This window comes from Haemorhous mexicanus, chromosome 11, assembly GCF_027477595.1.
Source record: "Haemorhous mexicanus isolate bHaeMex1 chromosome 11, bHaeMex1.pri, whole genome shotgun sequence".
NCBI lineage: Eukaryota > Metazoa > Chordata > Aves > Passeriformes > Fringillidae > Haemorhous > Haemorhous mexicanus.
Window position 1 is genome coordinate 3,534,955 of NC_082351.1, and position 25,378 is coordinate 3,560,332.

Consider the following 25,378-nt stretch of genomic DNA (forward strand, 5'->3'; position numbering starts at 1 on the left):
ATGAGCAGCCCTTGTGGGTGGAGGCTGAATCCCCAAAATGGCCATTCAGTGGCACTGCTGGGGTGGCAAGAGAGCAGGTTTTATTCTGTTCTTGGTGCTAAATTGCCTCCTTGGCACACAAGGGGCCGTGTCCTTGCCCCAGGGGGCTGTGGGGATTGTCCCCAGACTGCTCTCCCCAGACAGACCCAGTGCAGCTCTGGTGCCCTGCTCTGTTTCCTCACAGGTCAGCTTTCCTCCTGTGCTAAAATGGAGAGGAAATCATGGGTCGTGGATTTTGAGATTAAATCTAATGGTTTTTGCTGTCTGCTGGAAATTAATTTACTGCTCACCTGAAATAATATCTCTTTATCATGTAAATTAGCTGTATTGAAGGGGAAATAATAAGGGAATATGATTTTTCCTCCCTTCCTTGAGCAGTGAGGAGGACAGCTTTTTTGTTTCCCAAGCAAAACAGGTTTCTAATTAAATAACAGAATAACTCCTCGAAACTCTGCTTTGGGAGAAATATTTGGCTTTTTTGCTTGTTCCTTCTTTAAAATGGACAATAGAGACTTGCAGTAATTAAATATATATTTGGAAAAAATTTAGGATTCACAGGTGACTTTCCAAAGCTGCCTCCTGCCCCTCTGATGGATCATTGCTGGGGGACTGTTCATTGTTCATGGCTGTTCTTGCTCAATCCAGTGTTTTCCCAGCTCACAGGGAGGGCCCCCAGGTTTTCTGCTGGTGTGGGGATGGAGTTTGCTCCTCATTCACTTTTCCAGCTCCTTCTCTGCTTCTGGAGAGCTCCTGCAGCTCCAGGTCTCCTCCTGGGCTGGGCACCTGCTCCTGTTATTCCTCCTGGTGCTGCTCCCCAAAGGATGATATTTTAAACCATCTCAGGGTATTCTGAGCTGGGAGGGACCCCTGGGGATCTGAGCAGCACTGTAAAATCTCTGCAGGACTCACCAGAAGTACTCAGCCTCAAGTACTGGAAATCTGCTTAGGGGAAAGTTGATCCCATTTGATTTTTCAGAGGAAAACTGCTGTGGTTTTGCTTGTGCTCTTGGGATTGTTTATCCTGTTCATGGGGGTGCTGGATCAGAGCTAATGGATTTTTGGCAGTGCTGGGTTAATGTTTGGACTCCACCTGCAAGGCTTTTCCCCCTGGCTGGTTCCTTGTTCCATGCAGCCCAGCCCAGTGGGATGGAAGGAGCCGGGGGGATGCAGGAGAGAATCCCTTGTGCAGGAGGGTGAGGGAAGCTCCTGGGGGGTGCCAGCCCTGCCCCTAACTGCCAGCACACCAGCCCTGGCCTGCCTGAGCACACAGCTGAGATTCCCAGTTGTTTCCTTACCTTGTTCCATCCCCAGTGCCAGCAGGCAGAGAGAGCACCCAGAGCCTCCCTTGGGAGGTCGGGTGGAGCCAGGAGTCTCCTGCACCTCAGCATCCTTCCCCTCCAGGGACTCTGGAGTCAGACCTGGGGTTAACTGAGAAGAGACTTGAATGGTAAATGTTACAATATGTATTTATTTACTTATTCCTCCTGGGAATTCCTTCTGCAGCCAGCAGCAGCTTATTCCCAGTGCCCTGGGTACCTGCCTGCTGCTGGAGGGAGCCCCATGGATTTGCAGCTCTGCTGCAGGCAGTGCATTCCCCAAAAGATGCCCTTGAAGGAAGGCTCAGGTTTTCCTTTCTGCCCTGGGAATGTGATAAAAACCTGGCTAACAAGAGGAGCAGAACTTGGGTGTCTTTCCTCTTCCTGTACTGCTCTGAGGTACAATTTCAGGTGTTTCATAGAAAACGTTCTGCAGCAGCAGAGTTTAGTGATGACCCAATCCAGCTGCACAACTGGGACGTAAATCAGAATATTCCTTTGCATCCTTTGCAGCAGTAATTTGCAGCTAAGCCATACAAGGCTATTTACTGCCCATCAGTGTTCAATAGAAAGCTCTTTTTTTTTTTTTTTTTTTAGAATAGATCAGTGATTAATACCTGATCACAGGGCAAGGGCTGCTCTTGTCATCAGAATTGTGAAGACAAAATGAGGAGTCTTGATGGGGTCAGTGGTTACCATAAGCCCCTGCCTTTTGTGTAATGATCATTTTCTGTGAGGGCAATTAATGAACTGTTTAAGTTATGGAGGACATTGATAATATTGACACTGATGTATGAGCTGGATTTTTAATGGAGTAGATGTGCTGACTGTGGGAGTACTGTTGATAAATCAGACTTTGATTTTGTGCATTCAGCTTGTGGTTAGAAGTATCCAGGTATTTTTAGAAGCTTGGGATGATTTACATATTCATTTGAAAATGTCTTTGTCAAACCAGCACTGCTGTTTGTGTTCACACCCTGCACTTCCAGCTCCTCCTGGCACTGCAGGTGCACAGACACTGTCCTGCCCTCCACTCACAGGGACATGGAATCCACCTTGGAAAAGTCCTTCAGGGTCATCAAACCCAACCATGAACCCAGCACCACCACCCTGGGCACCACTAAACCATGCCCAGGTGCCACATCCCTGTTTTTTTGCACATTCCCAGGGATGGTGACTCCACCAGTGCCCAGGGAAATGAATGTTTGAGAGAATATGGGAGAGACAAAAAGGCAGCCAGAGCCTGGGGATGCTGAGCCAAGAAATTCCTTGGCAAAGGTGAGGAAATGTTTTCTTGTCCTTGAGCTCCTGTACAGAGCCCCTGTCAGGTGAGCAGGAAGGGCAGCAGCTTTTGGTTTTTGCAGCTGTACTGTACTGAGAAAACTTGTTTTACATTTCTCTGCTGCTGAAAAAAACCCCACCAGCAATGAAAAAAAGTAAAAAAACCCAAATTTGCTCTTCTCTGTCTCAAAAGAAAAAAAAAAAATCCATTTGCTATTATTTCAAAAGAAAAAAAATGCTTCAGCTTAGTGCATAAATCTGAATGGTGTTTTATTTGAAGTGTTCCATGTGTGATAAATAACTTCTGTGCTTCTCTATGGCTGGGTTTAGTTATGGTGTTGAGATAAACCAAACCAGAAAATTAGTCTGCTGCAGACACAGAGAGAACATTACTTATGGTTGTAGCAAAACTCTCCTCAGCACTTACCCAAAATAGCCACCAACCTTGAATTGTTTTGGATCTGAAGCCCTGGAAGCTGAGTGAGTTATGCAGACAGGAGACACAGATCTCAGGTGAAAAATCACAGGCAGAGGTGCTGCTGCCGTGGAAATAATGACTGCACAGAGTTTCAGTGAGAAATGCATCAGCCTGAAGGTGCTGTGGTTGATTTCCCAACTGCATTGAGTGATGGAGGATGATGAGACCAAATGGCCAGGGAGAGACTCCTGACATTGTTATTGCTTGGGTTGGCCCCTTGGCCAGAGGGGGCTGAGGAAGGCATGGCTGTTTTCCTGGTGCTGGCCCTGCCCTGTCTGCTGCCTCTGGACAAATTCCAGCCCCTCCTCCTCCCAGGAAACCCAGCTGCAAGAGGGACAGGGCTCCACTTGCTGCTGGGCTGGGAAGCACTTTGAGTCAGGCTTGATGAATTTTTGGTGTCATAACTGACTAAAGATCTCCAGCAATATCATTATTGACTGTCTGAGTATTAATTTGAGATGGAGGAGTTTTTCTGGTGCTGGTGGAGGGCTTCCTGCTGCAGTGCCTCTTGCCTTTAACCCTGACACCAGCTCTGGCTGTGGCTGCAAATGCCCAAAAGCCATTTCCAAATACAAATGGACTTAAATTCCTGAAGCTTTGGATTCAAAATGGATTCAAACACCTGAAGCTTTCAGTCCATGACAGAATCTCGTTCTAAGGACACCAAAGCAATGGCATTTTCTGTGAAACCACTCAAAAATGGCCTGGAATTAGGCAGTTTTCCTGATGTATAACTTCCACAATGCAAATGGAGAATTTGGCTCCCATGTTTCACTCTGTGACTCATCTTGGGAAGCATCAAGACCTGTGATAAATCCTGCTGCCATGAATTGTCCTCATCAGTCTTCTCTGTGTTGGAGTCACTTTAGTCTTGGCTGGGAGGTAAATTTCCATGGCTGATGGGAAGAGAATGGGCAGGATCTGATTCAGGAGCTGAGCATCCCTCTTTGCCCTCAGTGCAGGACACAGCTGGGAGGAGCCCTGGCTGGGGCAGCTCCAGATGGAGCCCCAGAGGGGAGATCACTCTTTGACAGGGCTTTTTAGGGGGGATGACACTGTGCTCTGCTGCCCTGAGTATCAAACTGATGATCAAGGTACAGAATTACTGCAGGCAGAGAGTTTTGGGTTTTTGTTTTCTACAAGTTTGTAAAATCATGCCTTAATTCTTTCCCTGAAGTGAATGTTTATTAGGAAGAGAAATGCTTTCCATCTTTGGCATGCCCACAGCAAGGGGGTCAGAACCAGAGGATTTTTAAGATCCCTTCCAACCCCAGCTGTCCTGTGATTCCATGAAGGGTTCTGGCAGTGCTGTCACACAAATTACTGCTTGAACTGTTGTGTAACCCTTTCCATGCCACAGACCTGAGCAGGGGTCTCAGTAACCCATCTGAGTGGGGGGAGGCAGTTCCTCAGGTTCAGAACCCTTTTTTTTTGTATGGGAACCAATGTGTAGCAAACCTGAGTTCAGCTTCACCTCTCTTCTGTCTCTGCCACAGCAGTAAAGCTGAAAACGTGTGAGTGGGGCTCTCCTGGGTTTTGGTAAGTGTTGGACAATTCCCTTTTCTGAGCCAGAGATGGGGTAACTGAGAGGCATTTTAAAACCTTTGATTCCATTTTCATGAGTCTCATGAGAAGGGTGAGACAATACAGATGTTACAATTCACACTATCACGATCAGAAGCTAACTATTTCTTAATTACAAAACACGATAAGCATTTCTTGGCTATCAGCTTTTTGCCACACCATGCTGTAGATGCCTTAAAGCCAACTGTCTAAAACTACCCCTCATGGGTCCTACTTCAATGCATCTTTCATAGTTCCATTTCTCTAAAGTATCTAGTCTTGTTTGTAAGGCCATTTTTTGAAACTTTTTTCTAGCCCCATTTTTTTCTAGCTCTCTCTTAACAATATCTGTCATATTCCATGGCATTTCTAAGTCAGCATTTCTTATCTCAAATTTTGCATACAGATGCATACAGTGTGGGTCTGCTGTCAGGCCCTGAGAACTTTCTACAAATTCTTTTCCCACAGTAAGAACATTCTCTGACTTAGGAAGTGTGGCAAGTATTCATGGAAATACTCCACATGAAATCACCTGTGCTTCTGGTGATGTTTGTTGCATTTTACATCCTGGTGTTTAGCAGCAGCACTGGCCTTTCCTGGCTCCAGAGGAAAATGCTCTGGAGCACTGGTACCTGGCATCACTCTCTGATATCCAGAGGCATTTCTGACTTCTGGCTTCCGACTTTGCTGTGCTCTGGGCTGCTGGCAGCAGTTGCTGCTCAGCTGAGCAGGCACTGTGAGCTCAGCCAGCAGCACAGGGAATGTCCCTGCTGTGAATGCAGCTGGAAGTGCTGGATCCTGCCCCAGCAGCCCTGGCACTGGCTGTGGTGCTGCCTTTGCCCACCAGCTCCGGCTGTGGCACAGTGAGGGGAGGACCTGGACCCCTTTCCTTGCATTAAACACACAAGGCAGGAGCTGAGCACCTGAGCCTGTCCCCAGGGCTCCCAGATCTCCTCCTGCTCAGGGCTGGGCTGGCAGTGGTGCCCTGGCTCAGCCCCTGCTCTTGCCGTGGGCTTGGCCAGCTTTGCATAATTGATGAGCAAAGACTTCCACGGGCTGAGTGTCCTGGGGTGGCATCTGTCCCCCCTGGCCCCTGCACCTGCCAGAGCCAAGGTGTGCTGGCAGCCTGAGGGGAGAGCAGGGCTGTGTTTTTGGGGACAGGAGCACACAGAGATAAAGCTGCTCAGTGGGGGAACTTCTCCATGTTCTGGGTTTGCCTTTCAGCAGGGGAATGTCTGATCCTGCTCCTGGGGAGAGCCAGGCCTGGCTGCCCCAGGGAGCTGCTCCCAGGCACCATTCAGATCAGCTTTGTGTCTCAGATTTACTACATGAACACTTGTTCTGGGTTACCTGATCTCCCCTACCCACCTCACTTTGTACAAGTTAATTTTCTTAAAGCAGCTGCCTTCTGAATATAGGATATTTGGACTCTTACCTGCATTGTACAACTCCAGGTCATAAAGAATGATCTATGCATCACCAGACTCTTAATTGTTAAGTACTGTGTGAAAAAAATGTCATGAGCTTCTGGAAAATGGGATATTAATTATTGTAATAATTGGGCCTTACTGTAAGTGTGGTGTGGAGAGTGATAAATGGTGTTTCTGTATACTCATTTCATATCAAGATCACTTTTATCCTTTAGTTCCAAGTGTCTTGCATTTAAATTCATTCTGAAAGAAGTGTATTGGATACTTAGAGCTGGCAGAAAGGATTTACCTTTTCATCATTTCACTGTCTCTGCTCTTTACCAGCCTTTGTGTGCTGCTTTGGTGGCTTTGGCACTTGCCTGGGGAATGAGCTGTGGGACAGAGAACATTTCTGGTCCCACGGGGTAGGGAGTCACCCCCAGCACCAGGAATGTCCCCAGCAGTGCTGCTCAGGGGCTGGGTCTTGTCCCCTCAGTGAGAGGCAGCCCAGGGTGATCTGGTGGCATTTTAAAAAGGTTCTGCTAAATCCTCTCAGTGCAGATTCCAGCTGGAGCTGGGCTTGGAACAAAGCCAGGCTCTGACCTCTCCAGAATCTGGAAATGTGGGTTTAGGGGCTCAGTTTTGGGGCTCATGTGGGAATGACAGTCCAGTGTGAGCTCTGACTTCTTCTAGTGCAGTTCCAGCAGAAGAACATTGCAGAATTGAAGTCTTGTCTGAAACCAGCCCAAATAAGCTGAAGATCTGAGCTGTCCCCTCTGAAGCAAGGTTCCTCAGGGAAGCTCCTGGTAACATAATCACTTATGTGCTGGGCTCTTTCTCAGGTGCTGGTTTTAGCTCCAAGTGCCCAGAGGAAGGGGTTCCCTTTCCCCCTGGAGGAGCAGGCTTTCAGCAGCTTGGTGCTGCCCTGAAATCCCCTCACCTTCATTTCAGCTGGATGGTTTGCTCTGTGGAGTACTGGGTTAAAGTCCAAAGTGCTTTTACTGGATATGATTTCCTGAGCTTTGAGTAAAGAACTGCTGCCACCAAACCCCACTGCCAGCCCAAGCTGGAGCCCCATTTTGGGCAGGGATGAGCAGGGTGTGGAGTCTCCCACACACTCCCTGATGCTGTGCAGCACATCCAGGTGGGGTTTTTTTTTGTTTGTTTTTGTTTTCACACCAAAGTTTCACAGGACAGAAACCATGGGAGTTTCTGGCTGTGCCACTGGCCATGTTTTCCTGGAGGCTGTTGCCTTGGGGCATGTGTTGAGCAGGAATTTTTTGCAGCATTTCTCAAGCCTTTTGTGCCAGTTTTCCAGTGAACAGTTTGGATTGCTCCTCTCTGGTCTGCAGCCATGTGAGCAGGTGTGGGAGCAGAAATCCACAGGATGGAATGGTCAAGGTGGTTTGGTGACAGCCAAAGAAGAGGCACAAGCAGCATTTAAAGAGAGATCCAGCTGGCTGGAATCCAAATGTGTCTCCAAATTGCACAGAGAATTGTGGCTCAGCAATGCCTGTGACTGGAAGAAGGGAATGGAATGAGAAAGGAGCAGAAATGAGTTTAAAAGGTGATATTTGCCACACTTTGAGGCTGTCATTTCTGTTATTTGTAGAATAATGCAGATTTTTGCTGTCCTTTGGCCTTATACACACAATTCAGCTGCTCTCTAGGTTATGATGAACTACCTGAGAGTAAACTCTTTGCCTTGGGGAATGGAGAAGTAAGGGCAGAGTAAGTTATATAATTCCTGTACACTGGATATTGAAAGTCTTTCCCTTGTTAAGAGGCAGATTTGTGTGGCAGAGTCTTTACTAATGCTTTTACCTAGTGACATCATTTGAGCTCTCCCCAATATCCTCAATGCCCATCAGTATCCAAGTACTGAAGTTTCCCCTTCCAGCTTTTCACTCCTGCAGGAAAGCACAACTGACTGAGCTGTCTCTGGAAACATCTGGACCAAAACCTCCTGGGTTTGGTATCTTCTGGAAGGGTCTCAGCTGGAAAAGTGCCCCTGAATCTCCCTGTGCTGTCTGTGCAGTCTGATGGGATCCTCAGCAGGGATCCAGCTTCTCCTGGCTCTGTCCTGTCCACCTTGCACAAATTCCACAGAGGAAATAAAATATATTCAAGCTCAGTCAGTTGTTTTCAGAACAAGACAATCTGTGAATTTTTATTTAGAATTTGGAGATCAGAAGGGCAGAAGTGTGACTTAACCCCTTCCATGCCACCCTGAAGTCCTGGCAGGGCTTTGGATTTGTAGCCCCAGGGAAACCTGCAGGCCCTGCTGCCTCTGCAATGTTCTTTTTGTGGTTTTCTTTTCCTCTAAGGCCTCTGTAGAGGTTTTCATGTGACAGTTGAACAGCAGATAGATGATAAATACAAGAGAGCATTGAGAGGGATGAAAATCACTGGCTAGGTACTCATTTGTTCAGATTATTGTTTGCATGGATGCAAAAAATGAACCTGTAAATACTGGAAATTTAAGATCAACACTTAATAGAATAGCTTGTCTATTTTCTCAAAATGAATTCTATAGTATTATTGACTACCTGACAAACAGTGATGAATGCAGTCCCTCTGCTGCTTTCTGTTCAGGGTGAAGGCAATTAAGCACTATTATATGTTAGAATTTAACATTGCTCTGTGTGGGGATTCATTTGTGCACATTGAAATGAAAGCAGAAACGATCAACAAACATCAGTGTAATGACGTGTTCCAACCTTGATAAGGAAATTATGCCTTGTCTCTAATGGGCTCTGGGAATTTCAGGGAGCTGTTTGCCTTTGAATGATCTTACTCAGAGGCTGTGAAAGCAGTGCACTCATCTCCTCACACATCCTCAGCCATCACCTGCAGCTCTGAATTAACTTACAAGGCACAAACAAAATGTTTCAAGTCTTTTACAAGCTTAATTTTTAAGTTTAAATGTCAAGAATGAAATCATCTGACTTAATAACACTGTGGGTGTGTGTGACAAGGCACCTTTCACAAAGAGCATGGAAAACAAGCTCTCAAACTGTGCCATTCCCATTCTGTGGAAGTGACAAAAAGAGTGCATCCTGCTTTTCCAGTTGTTTACAGGAACCCACCACAGCCCTTCCAATTGCTGTAAACACTTGGAACACGTGATGGGAGCAGGTGAAGAAAGTCATGATGGAAATTGCTGGAACTGAATTGGAGTTGGAATAACCTGGGATTGCTTTTAAAGTGCTAAAACTTTGTAAAGGGGCTGTTTAGGAATGGAATGTCTCTACTGAAGTTGTGTTGGTAGTTTTATTTCTATTAACAATGCACAATGCTTCATTATTAAGCTTAAAACCCTCTGGTATCATGCTAAACATATTTTTCTGCAGTCTCGAGGTCTGTCTTAGCCAAGCCTAAAACTCAAGCTATTGTTTCATGTCCTTGCCTGCTGCAACTTTTCTACTTTCAGACTTTGCAGCTGTAGCTAGCTCTAAGTTTTCTGTTCTTTCTGTTTCTGCTTTTGCAGCTTTCTGGGAGTCTTCTCACCTTTACTATTTCCCACATTAAATCATTGGGCCGTATTTGAAAATTCTCCAGTATTTTTTTCATGAGCTTCTATTGGAATGTTCTCATCTCTGGACAAATTTGGAGACACTAAACATAAGCCAGGCTCAGGCACCCCTTTCTCAAGGCTCACCAGTCCATTTAAAAGTCCCAGTTTTAGTGAATCCTTGCTGGTCTCTTCTCCCAGAGACTGAACTGGGGGTACCTGCTGCTGAACCTGACCTGGAGGATGGGGCACATTTTTCTGTGGTGAGACCTTACCTTGATGTTTGTTCAGGGGAAGCTTTCTGCTATTTTTCTTGGCTTTTCAAGTTGCTGTTATTGCTTGAGAAATTGGGATAAAACTACTACAGTGCTTCAGCGTTTCTGTAATTTCCTCCAGCAGTTAGCAGTGATGTCAGTGTAATTTTCCCAGCTTAGAGTTACATTCAGTGAAATGATAAAATCAACCTGTGTAGAATGTTTAGCTGTGAGTGAAGAAGAGGAGACAAATCTTCCCACTCTGTGAACATTTTATACCATATTACTTCATAAATTTTTTAGTGGAGTCTCCTCTTTGCCTTAGTCTGAATTATCTAAAACTGGGCATGGCCTGAGAAATTGAATGTATCTGTAATGGTGTCAGTTTATTCAATTTACAGCCAATCTTTATTCTCTTAGCACCTAAACCAGGGACTAATTTCATCCAGTAAGTGCCTTTTAACCTTCCACTGATTGCCAAGAAAGGAGATGGGCAGGTTCAATGCTTCCAACATGGACATCTCCATGTATAATATCCCAAACATGTCAGTCTCTGTTTCAGGTTAAAAAACTCCAAGCCACTGCTAATGGGCAGGTTCCAAACCCCTCAGAGCAGCTCAGATAATTGTAACAATGAGGATGCAGCAGGAAAAGCTTCAGTTGCCCCAGGAAAGACCAAGTGCTCTCAGCAGAGCTGGCACATTCTGTGCTGATGTTGCCACACCATGTCCTTGCTGCTGTCCTGAGCAGGAGCACCAGTGAGGTTTGAGTTGGGATTGCTGGGATTGGGTAGGAATTGCAGCTCCTGATGTAAATCAACGACGACTCCGAGGAAGGGGAGAGAGAATGATGCATCTGACTCCATCATCAGAAGGCCAATGAATTCCTAACGAATTCCTAATGAATTCCTAATGAATTCCTAATGAATTCCTGATGAATTACTTTATTCTACTACACTGTGTACATTCCATGTAAACTGAATCTGCCAGGCACTCACTCTTGCTCACAGGGGCACAGAACTGCACTCCTCTCTGATTCTCTCGTGACTGTCCCGTGACAGTCCCACACACACCTGGCCCTGACAGGCCCAGGGAACCAAACATCCTCACTTTGGGTGAACAATCTCCATATTGCATTCTCCTTCAGCACAACACAGGCACAGCAAGCGAGATAAGAACTGTGTTTTCCTTCTTCTCTGCTTGTCTCACAGCTTCTCTCTGATCAGAGGGCATGTGAATACCACACTCATGGTGGCCCAACTTTTACATCCTTATAGTGATCAGGACAGGCTCCCAGCACAGAGAAAAACATCCAGTCCCTGCCACCTCTGCACAGGAGTCACAGGAGTCTCTGCCACTGCATGGGGGCTGCTAAGCCCTGAGGAGGTGCTGCTCCCCTGAGGAAGGAATTGTCCCAAGGGGCTGCACTGGAGCCCATCTGGAGCTGCAGAGGGGTCTGTGGGCAGTTTGCACAGCACAAACTTTGTACAGCCTGCAAGCACAGAGGTGCTTCCCAGCACAGAGGTGTGCTTGTCCTGTCATCTCTGCTCTCCTGGACCTCTGGTCAGCAGGGATCCAGTGCCAGAATCTACAGGGTCCAGGCTGGGGCTCTGGAGTCATTACCCCCCAGAGCTGCCCTCCATGGGGAGAGGATTGTTTGGGAATTCGTTGCTCCAGGTAGCAGTGATCCATCAAAATCACTTCACAAACGGAAGTGACTGCTCAGGTGGAGACTGTTGATTTATTGTAAAAAGAAAGGAATCTTAAATTTCAATATCTATGTAAAGAAGCCTCTGGAGTATCATCCATGTTTGATCTCTGAGCTCAGCTGTTTCCATGAATGGAATGTTATTGCTTTTGTAATGTCAGAGTACTATAAAATTGGGCTCTTGATGGATGAGCATCCAAAAGGATGCTCTTCCCCCAGCTCTGCACCTACTGAATATAAACTTCAGTGCTGTGTTGGTTTACAGAGTTGAAGGCATTACATTTCTTACACATGCTAAGAGCTGACCCCTGAGAAGGCAAAGCTGTTTAAGCAATTAATGATTGAGTGCCAGATAAATGTTATCATCATTTCATTGGCTTGTGCCAGTACCACTTACTGGGTGTTGTTTAAATTTCACTGGCAGCTCAAGCACAGCTAAAAATAAATTCATTTGTTTACAGACTTCTTTGACAACAGCCAAATAAACCCACACTGTGTTGTTTTGAACAGGAGGCACAAAGCCAGCTGAGGGCTCCCTTGGAGTGTGGCTGTAGGTGCCTGGGGTTGGTTCTGCAGCTGCTGTTCCCCTCCCACCCCTGTTTTATTTCCACTGAAAGCTTTGTCAGGGCAGTGTGCTCCTGCTGGAGGACAGGGATGTGTTTGTAGGTGAGCAGCAGCCCCTGCAGCCCCTGCAGCCCCTGCTTTGTGCTGATGGGGCAGAGCACAGAGCAAAGAGAGACCAAAAAGTGACAGCAGGGGAACTGTCAGTGCTTGGGGCTGGAGCTCCAGAGAGGGATCCTGAGTCCTTGAGGGCATGTCCATAAATCAGAGGGAACTTGGACAAGTCCAGCAGTGCTCCAGAGGTCACCTGGGCTTCCTGGCAGGGGAGCAGTGGGAATCTTCACGGTATTTCAGCTCAAGGACAGGAGGAGGTGAAGGAAGATAAGGAGGAGGACAAATGACATCAGCTGTGGTATCTCCAGTTGTGAGATGCTGGGGTGTGGAGCTCTGGAATGAACAAATGCTTCTTGTAAGAGGGGCAAATGCTGAGACAAAATGTCTTGGCAGTAAAAATAATTCTGAGAGGGTGGCAGTGGGAATAGCCTGACTTGCTGTAGGAACTGGGCTTCTGTAGCTCTCTCTGAGGGATGTGTCAGGAAAATTAACCCACAAACACCAGAGGTTGATGTCCAAAAAGGAGACAGAGGAGTCCTTTGACTTTGTTTGAATAAAGGGGGAGGCCATGGGGCATCCCCTGGGGTCTCTCAGATTTTTGGAGGACGCAGCCTCCCTTTTTATCCCTGGCTGCATTTCCCTTCTCTCTTTCCCCCTTGGCTGAGGCACTTGAGAGGTTCAGAATCCCCAGAACACCTGACACCAGAGACTTCCCTCTAATGTATAACCCTCCCTTTTAACCCTGATGGAATTTGGGGGTTTTCCCCATTGTTCCTTTCATCTTTCAGTGTCCAGTTTCATTTATCAGCAAACCTAAAGTTGGTTTGTAGAGACAAATCCATCATTCCTCTCAGATGTGTGGAGAATCTCCTGCCCAAGCTGAGAGCTGAGCCCTGCTCAGCCCTGCCCTCTGCTCTCTGTGCCAGGGCAGCAAACAGAGGCGGAGCCAGGGCTTGGGTGCTCTCAGCTGGGTTCTTGTGGCTGAGGTGGAGCAGATGGGCCAGAATGCAGTCTGTCAGCTTAGTGAGGTAATGGCCAAGGAAACCACAGAACCCCAGACTGGGCTGGGCTGGAAGGACCTCAGAGCCCACCCAGTGCCACCCTTGCCATGGCAGGGACACCTTCCCCTGTCCCAGGCTGCTCCAGCCCTGCCCAGGGACACTGCCAGGGATGGAGCAGCCATCCTGGGCAACCTGGTGTTTTGCTTTTTTTTTTTGTTTTTGTTTTTGTTTTAAATAGGAGGAGTGTAAAAGGTTATGAAGTGGTTTTGAGCAGAGAGAACTCACCTCAGAGGTACAGAACTGTGAATGTTTTCTTGCCAGGGGCCAGTGGAGATGGACAGGATCTGCTTTCACTTAGGGGAGTTGTGCCACCAAAAGCAAGAGTGAAATATATTACTGTGAACAGTGACACTTTTTTTTAAAGTTTTTTTTTTTTTTTCTCTGAGGATTAAAAAAAACCCCAAACAAACAATAAAGCACCAAAAACTCTCCTTCAACAACAAAACCTCTGAAGACTCCTCGGTTGTGTCCCGGTCAGTGTGAGCTGCTGGAGAGTGCTTTGACCTGAAGGACAAAAATAAGATGTGGCAGTGTCAAGAGGAATTGAAAATATCAAACTGTGAATTGAGGGAAAACCAGGTAGAGCTGAGTGTGCAGGAATCTCTCAGGGAATGTTTGAGTAACACTTGGGGGGATAAAGAAGGTATTTGAAGTAAAGCTTCTAAAAGCTGAATGGATTAGTGGTTAAAACTCTCCCTGAAAGTTGGGATGGTACTGAAGGTTGTGTTTGGGGACTGATTTTAAGAAAGGAAAAAAGCCACCCCACAAACCATGTTAAACACTGCCTCTCCCCACTCAGCCCCCTAAAAAAATAATCAAAAAACCTCACAGAAACAAATCCCAAAATCAAACAAAGCCAACAAAAAACCCTCCAAAACCCTTGGGAGGCGTTTTCAGAAGTGAAGAGCTGGGCTGTGTGGCTCCATTCAGTGCCAAGATCATTTCAAAAACCTGTAACCTCCAGATTTTCCAAGGAAGGACATTTCTGTGGGGGTGGCTGTGCCAGTAACCACTGCAGGTTGTGGGACAGATGGAAGCTGACTAATAGCAAGAAAACCATTAGCTGTAAGTACAGCCATTATAATTGAAACTGAGGCCTCCAGGCATCCAGAGAGAAGCCAAGAATCCCGACTATGGGATTGTCTGGGTGTTTTTGTAGCTTCTGCATGCAAGACTTAATAGTTACAAATTACAGTGTTTCTATAGATTTAACTGAGAGTTGAAATAAAACAAGTTGAAGACCTAAATCCTATTCTTTATGCAGTCTGTCTGGTGAGTTATAGCAGTAGAACACACACTTGGTTTTGTCTTAATCTTTTCAGGTTTTCTAATTTAGTCTTAATTGGAGGAAAGAGTTACATCAAAGGCAGCAGAACTCCTGTGGCATTTGGAATTCCCAAGGGGCTCAGGTTGGCTTTGGGGGGCAGATGAACACAGTCAGCAAAGTGATTGGACTTAAACATCCTTTAGGAAGGGATTCCTGGCTGGGAGGGTGGGCAGCCCTGGCACAGGGTGAATTCCCAGAGCAGCTGGGGCTGCCCCTGGATCCCTGGCAGTGCCCAAGGCCAGGCTGGACAGGGCTTGGAGCAGCCTGGGACAGTGGGAGGTGTCCCTGCCATGGCAGGGGTGGGATTTAAACTCCTGTCTCACCCAAACCATTCTGGGATTCTGTGATGTTCCAGAAATGGTCTGTGGAGCCCAGCAGCTCCTGCCCTGCATGGTGACAGGGCTCTTCCCAGGGCAGGTCACAGCAAGTCCTGAGGACAGGTTCATGACTCAAATGTTTCTGGGTCTCTTCATGTCTGGCACCACCCTGAGCACTGCCCGTGCAGGCAGTGAGGTAAATCCAGAGGGTGAGTGTGTTGAGGCTTTAGCACTTCTCTTACATCTCTGTGTTCCATTTAGTTTGTTCTCTAGAAGCACCATCCATTTTATCCCAGAAAATATCTTTGCTGTTTTAATGGCAAATCACTCAGACTTCTCAAAAATCTGTGTGTGGAATTTAAGGAGCAGATGCCCCTGGAAAGAGGACTTGGGTGTAGTTTACCCTGAAAATTTCATCCATAAAGGGCCTCAGTTGAAATTGGCTAGGGAGGTTTCCAGGGCTGGCTTTTGTAATTATTGTTGGGTCTGTGAATGAATTCTTGGGCTGGAGGGTTGATGGCAGCTGTCCCCATCAGTGTCACTGTTTGTTCTTTCTCCTCATGGAATACACAGAGATCTTGTCTTGTATGAAAGATAAGGGGAGAGCTGGAATGGTCTCCAAAGCCTGAGGATTAAGGACATAAATTTCATGTGCAGAAAATGTCTCATTCTTGTTGAGGGCTCTTGGCCTTTAACTCTCTGATCCTGCCTGTATCCAAAGTACATTTTGACAACAACCCTCTGCAGGCAGAGGATTTTATTAAGGAACACAGAAACACTGGATACAAATGAAAGATGGAACTTGATTTGATAATTTTCTTAATGTTTATGGCTGATGATTGCATGTGGAGAGGCTGAATAGATGATAAAGTGTTCTGCTGTATCTTCAGAGTCTGAGAACCATTTAGCTGCTGTTGGAGGCAGGAAGGATCTCTAAAAGGGACCACAATTGGAGCCATGATTGTTGAAAAGCCTCACTTTTTCTGAGTGTAAGATAAAAGGATGAGCTGCTTGTTTAAACCCCAGTTTTAGAGAGATTTTTCTTTCTTTGTAAGGCCTTACCTGGAAATGGAAAGAGGTCTGAAATAATCCTGTGCTGTGGCTTTCCACTTCTGCTCACCCTTAATTCAAGCTGAAATAATGCCTTCTGTATTCAATAGTCCACATTCAGTGCAGGTGTTTGCCACAGGCTAATGCTCCTTAATGCTGCCTTGTCCTTCTGCAGAAAATAACTGGTGGCAGGAATGTTGGGGAGGAATTTCTGATGTTAGATGTGAAAAATTTCCTGTGCAGCTCCCCAGTACTTGTGGGGTTAAACTGCAGCTCTCTCCCTCAGCTGTTAAAAAGCCACTGCACACCTCTGTTAATGAACTGAGCTGGAAAAGCACATTTTAAGGAGTTTTGGTTGTGAAGTTGCTGTTCCCTGAGCTGGGGTTGGGACAGACAAGGCTGCAGGTCAAAGGTGCAGCAATAACTGGATTGGAAAGTTTCAGCTGCAGGGGAAAATAAGGAATTGACTCACTTGTAAAATGATAAATGGAGTAAGAATGAGGTGTTTTTCAAACACAATGGAGGCAGCCTTTCAGTTTCCGGAATTTTTTTTTTCTTAAAAGCTGTTGCAAATTATAAACAATTGAAGAGGAGAGGGAGCAAGTAAAAGAGGTAAAATGGTTTTGAGAGCTCATAAACCAAGGATTTTTTTTTTTTTTTCATATTTTACCACTGGAGATTCAAGTCTTCATTCTGGTGCTGACTTTAAGATCACCCTTCGCTTGTCAAAGCGAAATATTTTCTTCCCTTCCATATGGCCCTTTGGCAGGGCTCTTACTTAGATCATCAGTTGGCTGCTCTGTGCAGCCTAATGGCTTCATCTGTGAGACAGGAGCTGGGGAGAGGCAGCAGGCTGCAGGGATGGGTGAGACAGGAGCTGGGGAGAGGCAGCAGGCTGCAGGGATGGGTGAGACAGGAGCTGGGGAGAGGCAGCAGGCTGCAGGGATGGGCTCTCCTGGAGCCCTTCCCTCCCCCAGACCCTGCACACCCCAAACTCCCCATCTGCTGCAGGAGGGGAAAGGGGGAGCAAAGCTTCCTGCTGTGTGCCCTGCTTGGCTGTGTTTCCATGCCATGGAATCCCACTGATCACCAGCCCATTTTCTGGGCTTCTCAGCGCACCTGGAGGGGTTGTGCTGAGGACAGGGCAGGGCAGAAGTGGCCAGAACTGGTGGCAGTGTGGTGACACGGGGCAGAGCAGCTGCTGGGCTCTGCTCCACCTTCCAGAGGGGACACCAAACACTCTGGGCAGAACCAAAATATGGTTGGGGCAGAGCACAGAGCAAAGAGAGACTGACAAGCTTGTCTGTGTTTAGAGCAGAGCAGCTTTGGGCTGCCCAGGGTGTGCCAGGGCAATGGCACGTCCCTGCCCTGCTCACAGCATTCCTCGGGTCAGGCACAGCAGGCTGAGTTTCCCGTGTGTTCAGCAGGCTGTGGGGGCTGCCCTGCTCTGGGAGGCAGCTCCAGGCTGCCCAGGTGGGGCTGGGGCAGCACCTGCCAGGTGCCCCTGTCCCTGCTGGGGAGGCTGCTCTGCCCTGCCCAGCACACAGATGGTCCCAACAGCCTGGGTGGGAAGCACCGGGTTGGAAGCAGTAGCACTGCCTGCTTTGCAGCCTGGCTCTTCCTCCAAACCATTTCCAGGCGTCAGGAGAGCCCAGGATACTGCAAACCCGCTGCTGGCTGCAGGTGAGGTGGGGAGGGCTGTGCTCCACTCAGAGCATATGGCACACAGTGGTGCCTGGGCAGGGACATCAGGCTGGGCTCCTGCAAATCCCTCCTCAGAGATCTCTGAGAGTTTGGAAGGGACATTTCTTGGACAGCAGTGGCTGAAAGCAGTCCAGGAATGGATATTACAAGCTTGTTATGGAGCCCATATGCCAGGAGCTGCATTTCCATGGTATTTATCATAGGATTGCAGGATGGCTCAAGTTGGAAGGGACCACTGGAGTCATCCAGGCCAACTCCCTGCTCAGGCAGGGCTCCCTGGAGCTCAGGATTGTGTCCAGAGGGCTGGGCTGGAGTGGGGAATGCAGTGAGTTGTCTGTGGGAGATAAGTGGCTGCTGCCTCTCGTGGGCTGGGATGTGTCTGCCGGGGCCACAGAAATGGGACCTGTGGAAGTGGCTCTTTTCAGTGCTCCTGTCCAGGCTCACAGTTAGAATTCACTTTAAAGGGAAAAAAAAAAAAAAAAAAAAGGCCTTTTTCTCCCCATGGTCTGTGTGTAACAGCTTTGTAAGGACTGAAGAGCTTTTGTGGCCACTGCCACAGGAGCAGTGCATTCCCAGAGCTGGGCTGGGGATTCTGCTGAGGCTGGAGGAGCTCTGCACAAACAGGAGTGCACACAGTCTGCACAGAGCACATCTGTGTTAAAAAAGGCCATCAGCAATGATAACTGTTACTTAAGATGGCTAAAAAGTTCATTTCTTTAATGGGAGTTGGAGAAAATAAGGACAAAAAGAATGTGATTAGTGATGTTCTGGGTGAAATTCTGTGCTGTCTCATTGAACAGGGTTAATTGGTGGGTGTAGGTGTAAAATCCAGTCAGTTTAGCAAACAGGTTCTTTTTAAGCAGTCAGTCCTGTGTTGTGCTGTAGCACAGAGCTCACCCCACAGCCAGCAGAGCTCCTTGCCCTGTGTGGGTGCTCCTGGGAATTGTCTGGTCTTGGGGGAAGCGCTTCCAGCAGTACCTGGTGGGTATCCATGGCACACAGCAGGAACTGGGCACATCCCCTCTGCCTTTTGTTCAAAATGGTGCCTGAAAATGCTCCTTACATAAGTGCCCTTGGATTCTGCAGTGGGTGATTCACAGGTTTAGCTCACATTAACTTTCTGCATGATGCCATCCATGTGGGAGGTGCTGTCCTTTCATGCTCGAGCTGCCACAAGATCATGGGCCAAGCAGCAGCCCAAATTTAGCTTGTGTGTATTGCTGATATGACTTTTAAATCTGTTTGGGGCTTGATGGAAACTTCTTTTTCAGCTTGGTGGTGGGAAATCACTCCTGAACTGCTCTCTGCACTCAGAATGTATTTATGGGTTTTTTTGAGGGTGGGAGCAGTGGACTGGTGCCCAGTGAGCTGAAGTGTCTGGAACACTGAGACAAATGAACCAGAAGGCTTCTGATGCATTCACCATGACATCCAGCCAGTGTTTGAAAACATGGCATATGATCAGAGATACAGGTTTTCTGTGTCTTGAAGTTACCCAAAGTCCAGGGACTTCAGTGTGAGGTTGGTACCATTACAGCTTAGTTGGAATTTTGTGGGAGGCTGTGGTGAGTTTGTTTAATTGTGTTGATGAAAAGGTGCTCACCCTGGTGTGCATAGTGACTGAATCTTGCTGGAGGGGCTTAATTAGTGGTGAAAGTCATGGTTTTTCTCATCCTGACACTCACCTTGTTAAAATGCTGCTGACTGGGCAGTTCTTATTGGGTTTTTTACCCCTTCTTTCAAGTCTTAAGCCTGGTAGAATCTTTTGACTCCACCCAACACACAGAGCCTTGCTGGCCACAGCAGTTCTTGGGAAGGAGAATCTCCACTGCCTGTGTCTGTGCAATGTGGGCTGGGTGGGACAGCCTTGGAGCAGCCTGGTCTGCTGGGAGATGGCCTTTAAAGTCCCTTCCAACTCAATTCCGAGTTTATACCTTGCTGGCAGTGCTCTGGTGCTGATCCAGACCCTTTAAGCAGGGGTGTAATATTGTAAAATCAGGCGACCCCAAATCTGGGAATGGTTGGCATCTGACTCCAAGGCTCTGAAATGCTCATCACTCTCTTTATTAAAACTACACTATATTACATTACAGCTATAACAGAGAGACACTATATATACTATTTCATACTAACTTCTAACTAACTACTGAAAACTCACACACGTGGATCCAACTGGTCAATGAATCAAAACACCACCACCAGAATCCAATCAAGCAATCCCTTCAGGTAAACAATCTTCCAGCACATTCCACATGTTCAAAACAAATGGAGTAGCAAATGAGATAAGAATTGGTTTTTTTTCCTCTGAGGCTCCTCACTGCAATTCCCAGGAAATATCCTTGGGAAGTTGTGCCTTGCTTTGCTCTGTGAAGAGAAATGTGGCCACAGTGTCGGGGCAGGTCAGGGGCTGAGCTGGGAGGTTTTACTCCAGCTTGACTCCGTGCCTGAGGCTGCTCTTCCCAGACTCCTGGGAGGAGAGTGTTGCTTTCCTTGGCAGAGCTTTGCACATCTGCTGGGATCCACGGGGGTATGAACATCATTCACACCCAGCAGGCTCAAATAACAATCCTGGAAAGCTCTAATGGCCTTCAGATGGGGTTGGAGGTTTCCTGGCAACACCTGCCTGGGTTTGAAATGCTGCTCAGAACATTCACCTGCAGGAACCTCACACTGTTCCCTGCTCCTCATACCAGGAGTGAAATTTCTGCAGCCATCAGTGATTTCTCTCTGGAGCTCTCTCCCTTGAGGGTAATCAGTTCCTCTGCATTACAGATGCTGGAAGATTTCAAGCACTACAGAAGAACAACCTGTGCTGGGTGCAGTTTTGGTTTTGAGGCACGTCCTGTGCTCAAAGCAAGGCTTAATCAAATGCATTGATCCTTGCAGGGCTGTGTAAAGGTTCAGTTCAATCTTTTCCTTTTGTGAAAAATGGAATTGGAATGCTCTGCAATACGTGGTTACTGTGTACTCCAAGAGTCTCCTACAGCACCATCAGTCCTTGTGCCTTGTGAGAAGATGCATTTCAGATGGAGTCTGATTATTCAGTGGATGTTTGACATGCTGTTAGAAACCTTGGCTCTTCCCCAGTTCTTTTTATTCTGATGGAAGTGACAGCTCCAAGGAGGTGAGATCTGAGTGGGATTCCTACCACGAGGGTGGCTCTGTGAACTATTTAAAGCCCTGTCCACTTGTGGGCTCTTGCAGAAAGGTTTCACTTCTGCTTTTGGCTGCTCTTGTACCACATTTTGCACTCCCGAGCACCAATCCTAGACAAACAGAGTTCCAAACTGTTAAAACTACTTGCTGTGTTCTTTAGCAGGACATTGCCATGACTCACTGCCCAGATAAAGTGTCTGCTCAGAGGGTAGTGGTGTGTCTCAGTCTGTACCACACACCTTGATGGCTCTGAGCAGTGTTTAATGTGGAAAATGATTACTTTAATGAGCAAGAGGAAAAGCTGGTCCTGGAGCTGCCTTTGGAAGCAGCTCTGCCTTGTGCTGTTTCATTTCTAAGTGCAGCTTTAGGTGTAAACAACAAATCAGATGCCACAGGGCTTTCAGCTTGTTTATTGTAGCTCTTGGGGGGGATAACAAGAATTGAACGTTCCCTTCTGGCATGAGCAGAAATCTTTGGGATGAGGAAGAGCCACTGAAGGAGCCCTGCTACTGCTGGGGTTTTGAGGTCCTGCTGTCACCTCAGGGAAGAGGAGACCTGGGAATGGGAACCTCTCACATTCCCAGTCTGAAGGGCTTCTCCATCTTGTGCTTTTCCAAACGTTTTCTTAGAAATTGTGTTATTCCTGTAAATGGCTTCTAGGTTTTAGGAGCTGACACTTCCCACCAAGGATGGTTTGTTGGAAAATTGCCAACCAAGTCAGCAACTGGAAGCCAAGAGAGCTGGCTTGTTGTTCTGCTGCATGGGGTTTTTATAGGAGGGTAGTGGTGACAAAGAGAAATGCTCGTGGTGCTGTGAGTGGAGCTGGTTTCTGAAATATCCATGTTTTGGATATGGACTGGCAGCTGGTGATGGCAGTACTTAGTTAAACTCACAAATCATTCAGGATTTTAGTGGTCGCTTTGGTTTGCAGCCCCCTGTAAACCTCAAGTGCTGGGGTTTTTGTTTTTCTTTACCTTTGGTTTTTGGTTCAAGGTTTGTTATGGTGGTACCTGTTCCTCCTGGCCTCTGCTTGCAATGAAATTACAGTAATTACTACTGGTAGGAAAATAATTTCTGTTTCTCTTGGCTATAACAATGTCAAAAAGGATGTGTTTCACTGTATTTCCTACTAAGAATGAAATTCCTGGGGTCAGGAAGAAGGCAAACTTGTACTTCAATAGGAGTGTGATATTGTAATATTTAGATCTACTCAAAATGAAATCTTGGAAACCATCCAGGGATGAGGGGAGAAATCTTGGAGAACGTTGTGTGACATTTATCTCATCAGTGATACAACTCAGATATCTAAATGGAATCTGTGCTGCCCCAAGCACTACAGCACAGAAGATACTCTATATATTGAGGACTTGTAATTTTTTTTTTCCTTTTCACCTTGAGATAAATCATGCAAGATACTGCCAGAAGCCTTTTCACCTTTCTCCTTGTCTCAGCTGTGCCAGTATCATTTCTTTTGTGTGGGTCAAAAGGAAAAAAGCTAACCCAGAGCCCAGCACATGCTTCCTGTGTGAGCAGGAACATTAAATATCGATCCCCAACCCTGCCTCTCAAAGAATGCTTAAAGAAAATCGAATGCTTTGCCTCAAACTAAAGCAGTGGTTTCTTTCAGCTCTGTGTTCATTCAGCTCGGCTCATCAATTACTCACTCCCTGAGTAAAAATTGACCAGCTCTGAACAGCTCTTCAGAGCATACTCAAGTAAATCTTACCCTTGAAAATGCAAATTTAGCAGCTGAGAAATTTCCCAGCTTTCCTGGGAAAGCTGAAAACAAATAAAGAAGGGGTGGTGGGCCCCCCTTGCCTGTTTGCTGGCCTGGGAGGTGATCAGCTGGAGATCACCTCACCTCACTGGAAACAGTCCTGGGCTCCAGGGGGAGCAGAAATGTGCAGCAGAACAGAGATTTGGGGTGCCTGGTGCCACCTCAGTGACACTGGCATGCTCCGAGCACTGGGACGTGTGCTCCCTGTTGGATGAGTTTGTTATTCCAGCCCAGAGGAAAGGCAGGGAATTAAGCCATTAATTGCTGTCTCCTGTATTTGGGAACTTGAAAGCACAAGCAATTACAGGAACATCTTTCCCAGTAAGGAGTGTGCTCTGCCAGATGGAGTTTGCTGAGAGCTGAGTGTGGGAAGGTGGCACCTAAACACTGGATTCATTAATTTTTTCATCACTCCTGGGAGTGCAGGGCTGAGCTCAGCTTCGTGGGACTTCTGTGTTGAGAAAACTGCTTTGAAGTTGTTGTGTCTATCAAACACAACTGGTTTTTACCTGTTTTTTAGTTCCTAAAGAACTCCCCTTGTCTTTGGGGAAGCAGCTTTGGGAGTGAGGGAGGAAAGGAATTGGGCAAATGGTTCTATGTTTTCTTTTGGATTTTTTTTTTTTTTTTTTGGTCCTGAAATTTGAATATTATGTTCCCATTTCTCCTTGGGGATGAAATCCTGTTCAGTGTGAATAATCCTAAATCAAGTTTCTTTGCTTAAAAATACTGGGGAAAGAGGAGAGCCTTGGTTCCATGTTTGATTGATAAAATTATCTCACCTTTAACCTGCCCCTCTATAACTTAAGACCTCTTATCCCTCCTTTTTGCACATTTCTGACATTCACAAAAGCGTGAGGTTTTAAAGATTTTAAATTACCTTTATTTGCCAACCTTGGCCCTTTCTGAGTGTCTGATAAAGCTGAGTGTTGGATTCCAGAACTATTTGCCTGTGACCTTTTCAGCTAAAGTGTTAAGAAGAGATGAAGACAAAAATTAAAATGTACAAAATAATCTGCTTCTAGAATAGTGTCAGAGTGTTGCTTCCCACTGGTATGGATGGAAAATAAATCTCTGTGCATGTTTGAGGAAGATCCTTATTGGGATTCAGAGGGTGTCACCTGTTTTAATATTGCAGTTATTGACTTCAGCTGTTAACTGGGTTTTAGCTTCTAATAGATTTCCTCGAAGCCTAAGTAGATGTGTTTCTTTTCTAAATGTCTTATTAGCAGAAAAAGTACAGCAAGCCCCAGAGACACTCACTGAATGCAGAGGGAGAGCATGCTTGAGAAGGTACATGGGCTTTTGAATGATAAATGCTGGAAATAACTGTGTCCTAAGTATTTGTGTATTATTTTACAGGTCTGAAGGTGACAGCTCAAGAAGCCTCAGGTATGTGTGCATCATCTTGATGTCTTTGTTCTAAAAAAATACTTTATTTAAACGCATTAAATAGAAACAGATATTTTGGTTTTTTAAATGTGGGCATTATTGGTTGTGCTTAGCATGCCATTGGTGTTTTGAGTAAAGGTTATTCTCCCTTGGAGAAGTTACTGAGTGATTCTGTCTCCAGTGTGGTTTGGGAGTGAGGGATTAGTTTGGATCATTACAAAAGATTTATGGTGAGTTCCTGGTGTTCCCAGTCCGAGTTCCTGCTTGCCAGCCCTGTGCCTGGGAGCTGTGTGCCAGCTGCCTGCCAGCTTTGGGGCAGCATCTGTGCTGAGGGGACATCCATGGACTTGTTCTGGCTTTCTTAGCAGTCTCCTCTTTTGCACCTGACAGGGAGAGCCTTCATTGACTGAGTGTTACAATGCTCATTCTGCACTTGGGAGGTTCAGATAAGGTGCAGAATTTCATGTGATTATCAGATACTTTACTTCCAGCTTACTCCCTTGGTGTTTTACACTCAGGGGTGGTTTTTGTTCCTACCTCTCTGCACACGTGGCTGAGTCAAGCTTGCAGGGCTTGCAAAAGTGCTCTCAACAGGACTGAGAAGTTAAAAATCATCCTTGAATCTGAAGTGCTCCATATTGATGAGAGCATTGCCATTAAGCAGATGCTGTGATTCCCCAGCAGTGTGACTACTGATCAGTGATAACAAGGTCCATGGTATTGACTCTGGCTTCACCAGCATTCCTGCAGGGTGTTTTGGGGACTGTCAGGACATTACATCTTAAGGCATTGTGTTTATTTATTGTAAAACCCCAAAGCCAAGGCAGGACCTTCCCTTGCAGCATTAAGATCCAGTTCTTACCCACAGGTGTGCAGACTATCCCCAAGAACAGGTGAGCTGCAGAACAGTCAGATGTCAGAAATCCAGAAGTCTGTAGGAAAGGATTAAAGATCCTCTGAGGTGCTTTTGACTTCAGCAGAACCCAGGGTCAGTGTGGTGTGGAGCTGAGCTGGAGGCTGTGCAGGGTGAGGTGGGAATCTGTCCAGTGCACAGCAACTGAGCTGGATCTAATCCCCAGGCTGCAGTGAGATGCCTCTGGGCATCACTGCATTCTGTCCTTGGGGTTTCAGCTCCCAGCAGAGCTGCCAGGTGCTGGCAGGCTGTGGAAGGACTAGTGCTGGCCAGGAGCAATGCCCCTGGCAGGAGGATTTCCAGCAGTGTGGTTGTGTTTCAGCCTCGGTGGTCACTCTTGTGTGTCCCTGAGCCTCCTGTGGGATTTGGCTGCTCCAAGGATGTGTGTGTGGAGCTCCTCTCTTGCAGAGTGCACTGGGGGGTTCAGGCAGTGCCCAGGCACAGCTGA

At 46.7% G+C, this 25,378-nt stretch overlaps 1 protein-coding gene across 3 annotated transcripts in view; it reads left to right on the forward strand.

The window, feature by feature from the left end:
• IQSEC1 (IQ motif and Sec7 domain ArfGEF 1) overlaps window positions 1–25,378 on the forward strand; it is a 287,396-nt gene that overhangs the window by 31,458 nt on the left and 230,560 nt on the right. For all 3 annotated transcript variants that reach the window (XM_059856069.1, XM_059856074.1, XM_059856070.1), the window contains exon 2: window positions 23,988–24,017. In XM_059856069.1, coding sequence (XP_059712052.1) covers window positions 23,988–24,017 — 30 coding nt within the window. The remainder of the gene's footprint in view (window positions 1–23,987; window positions 24,018–25,378) is intronic.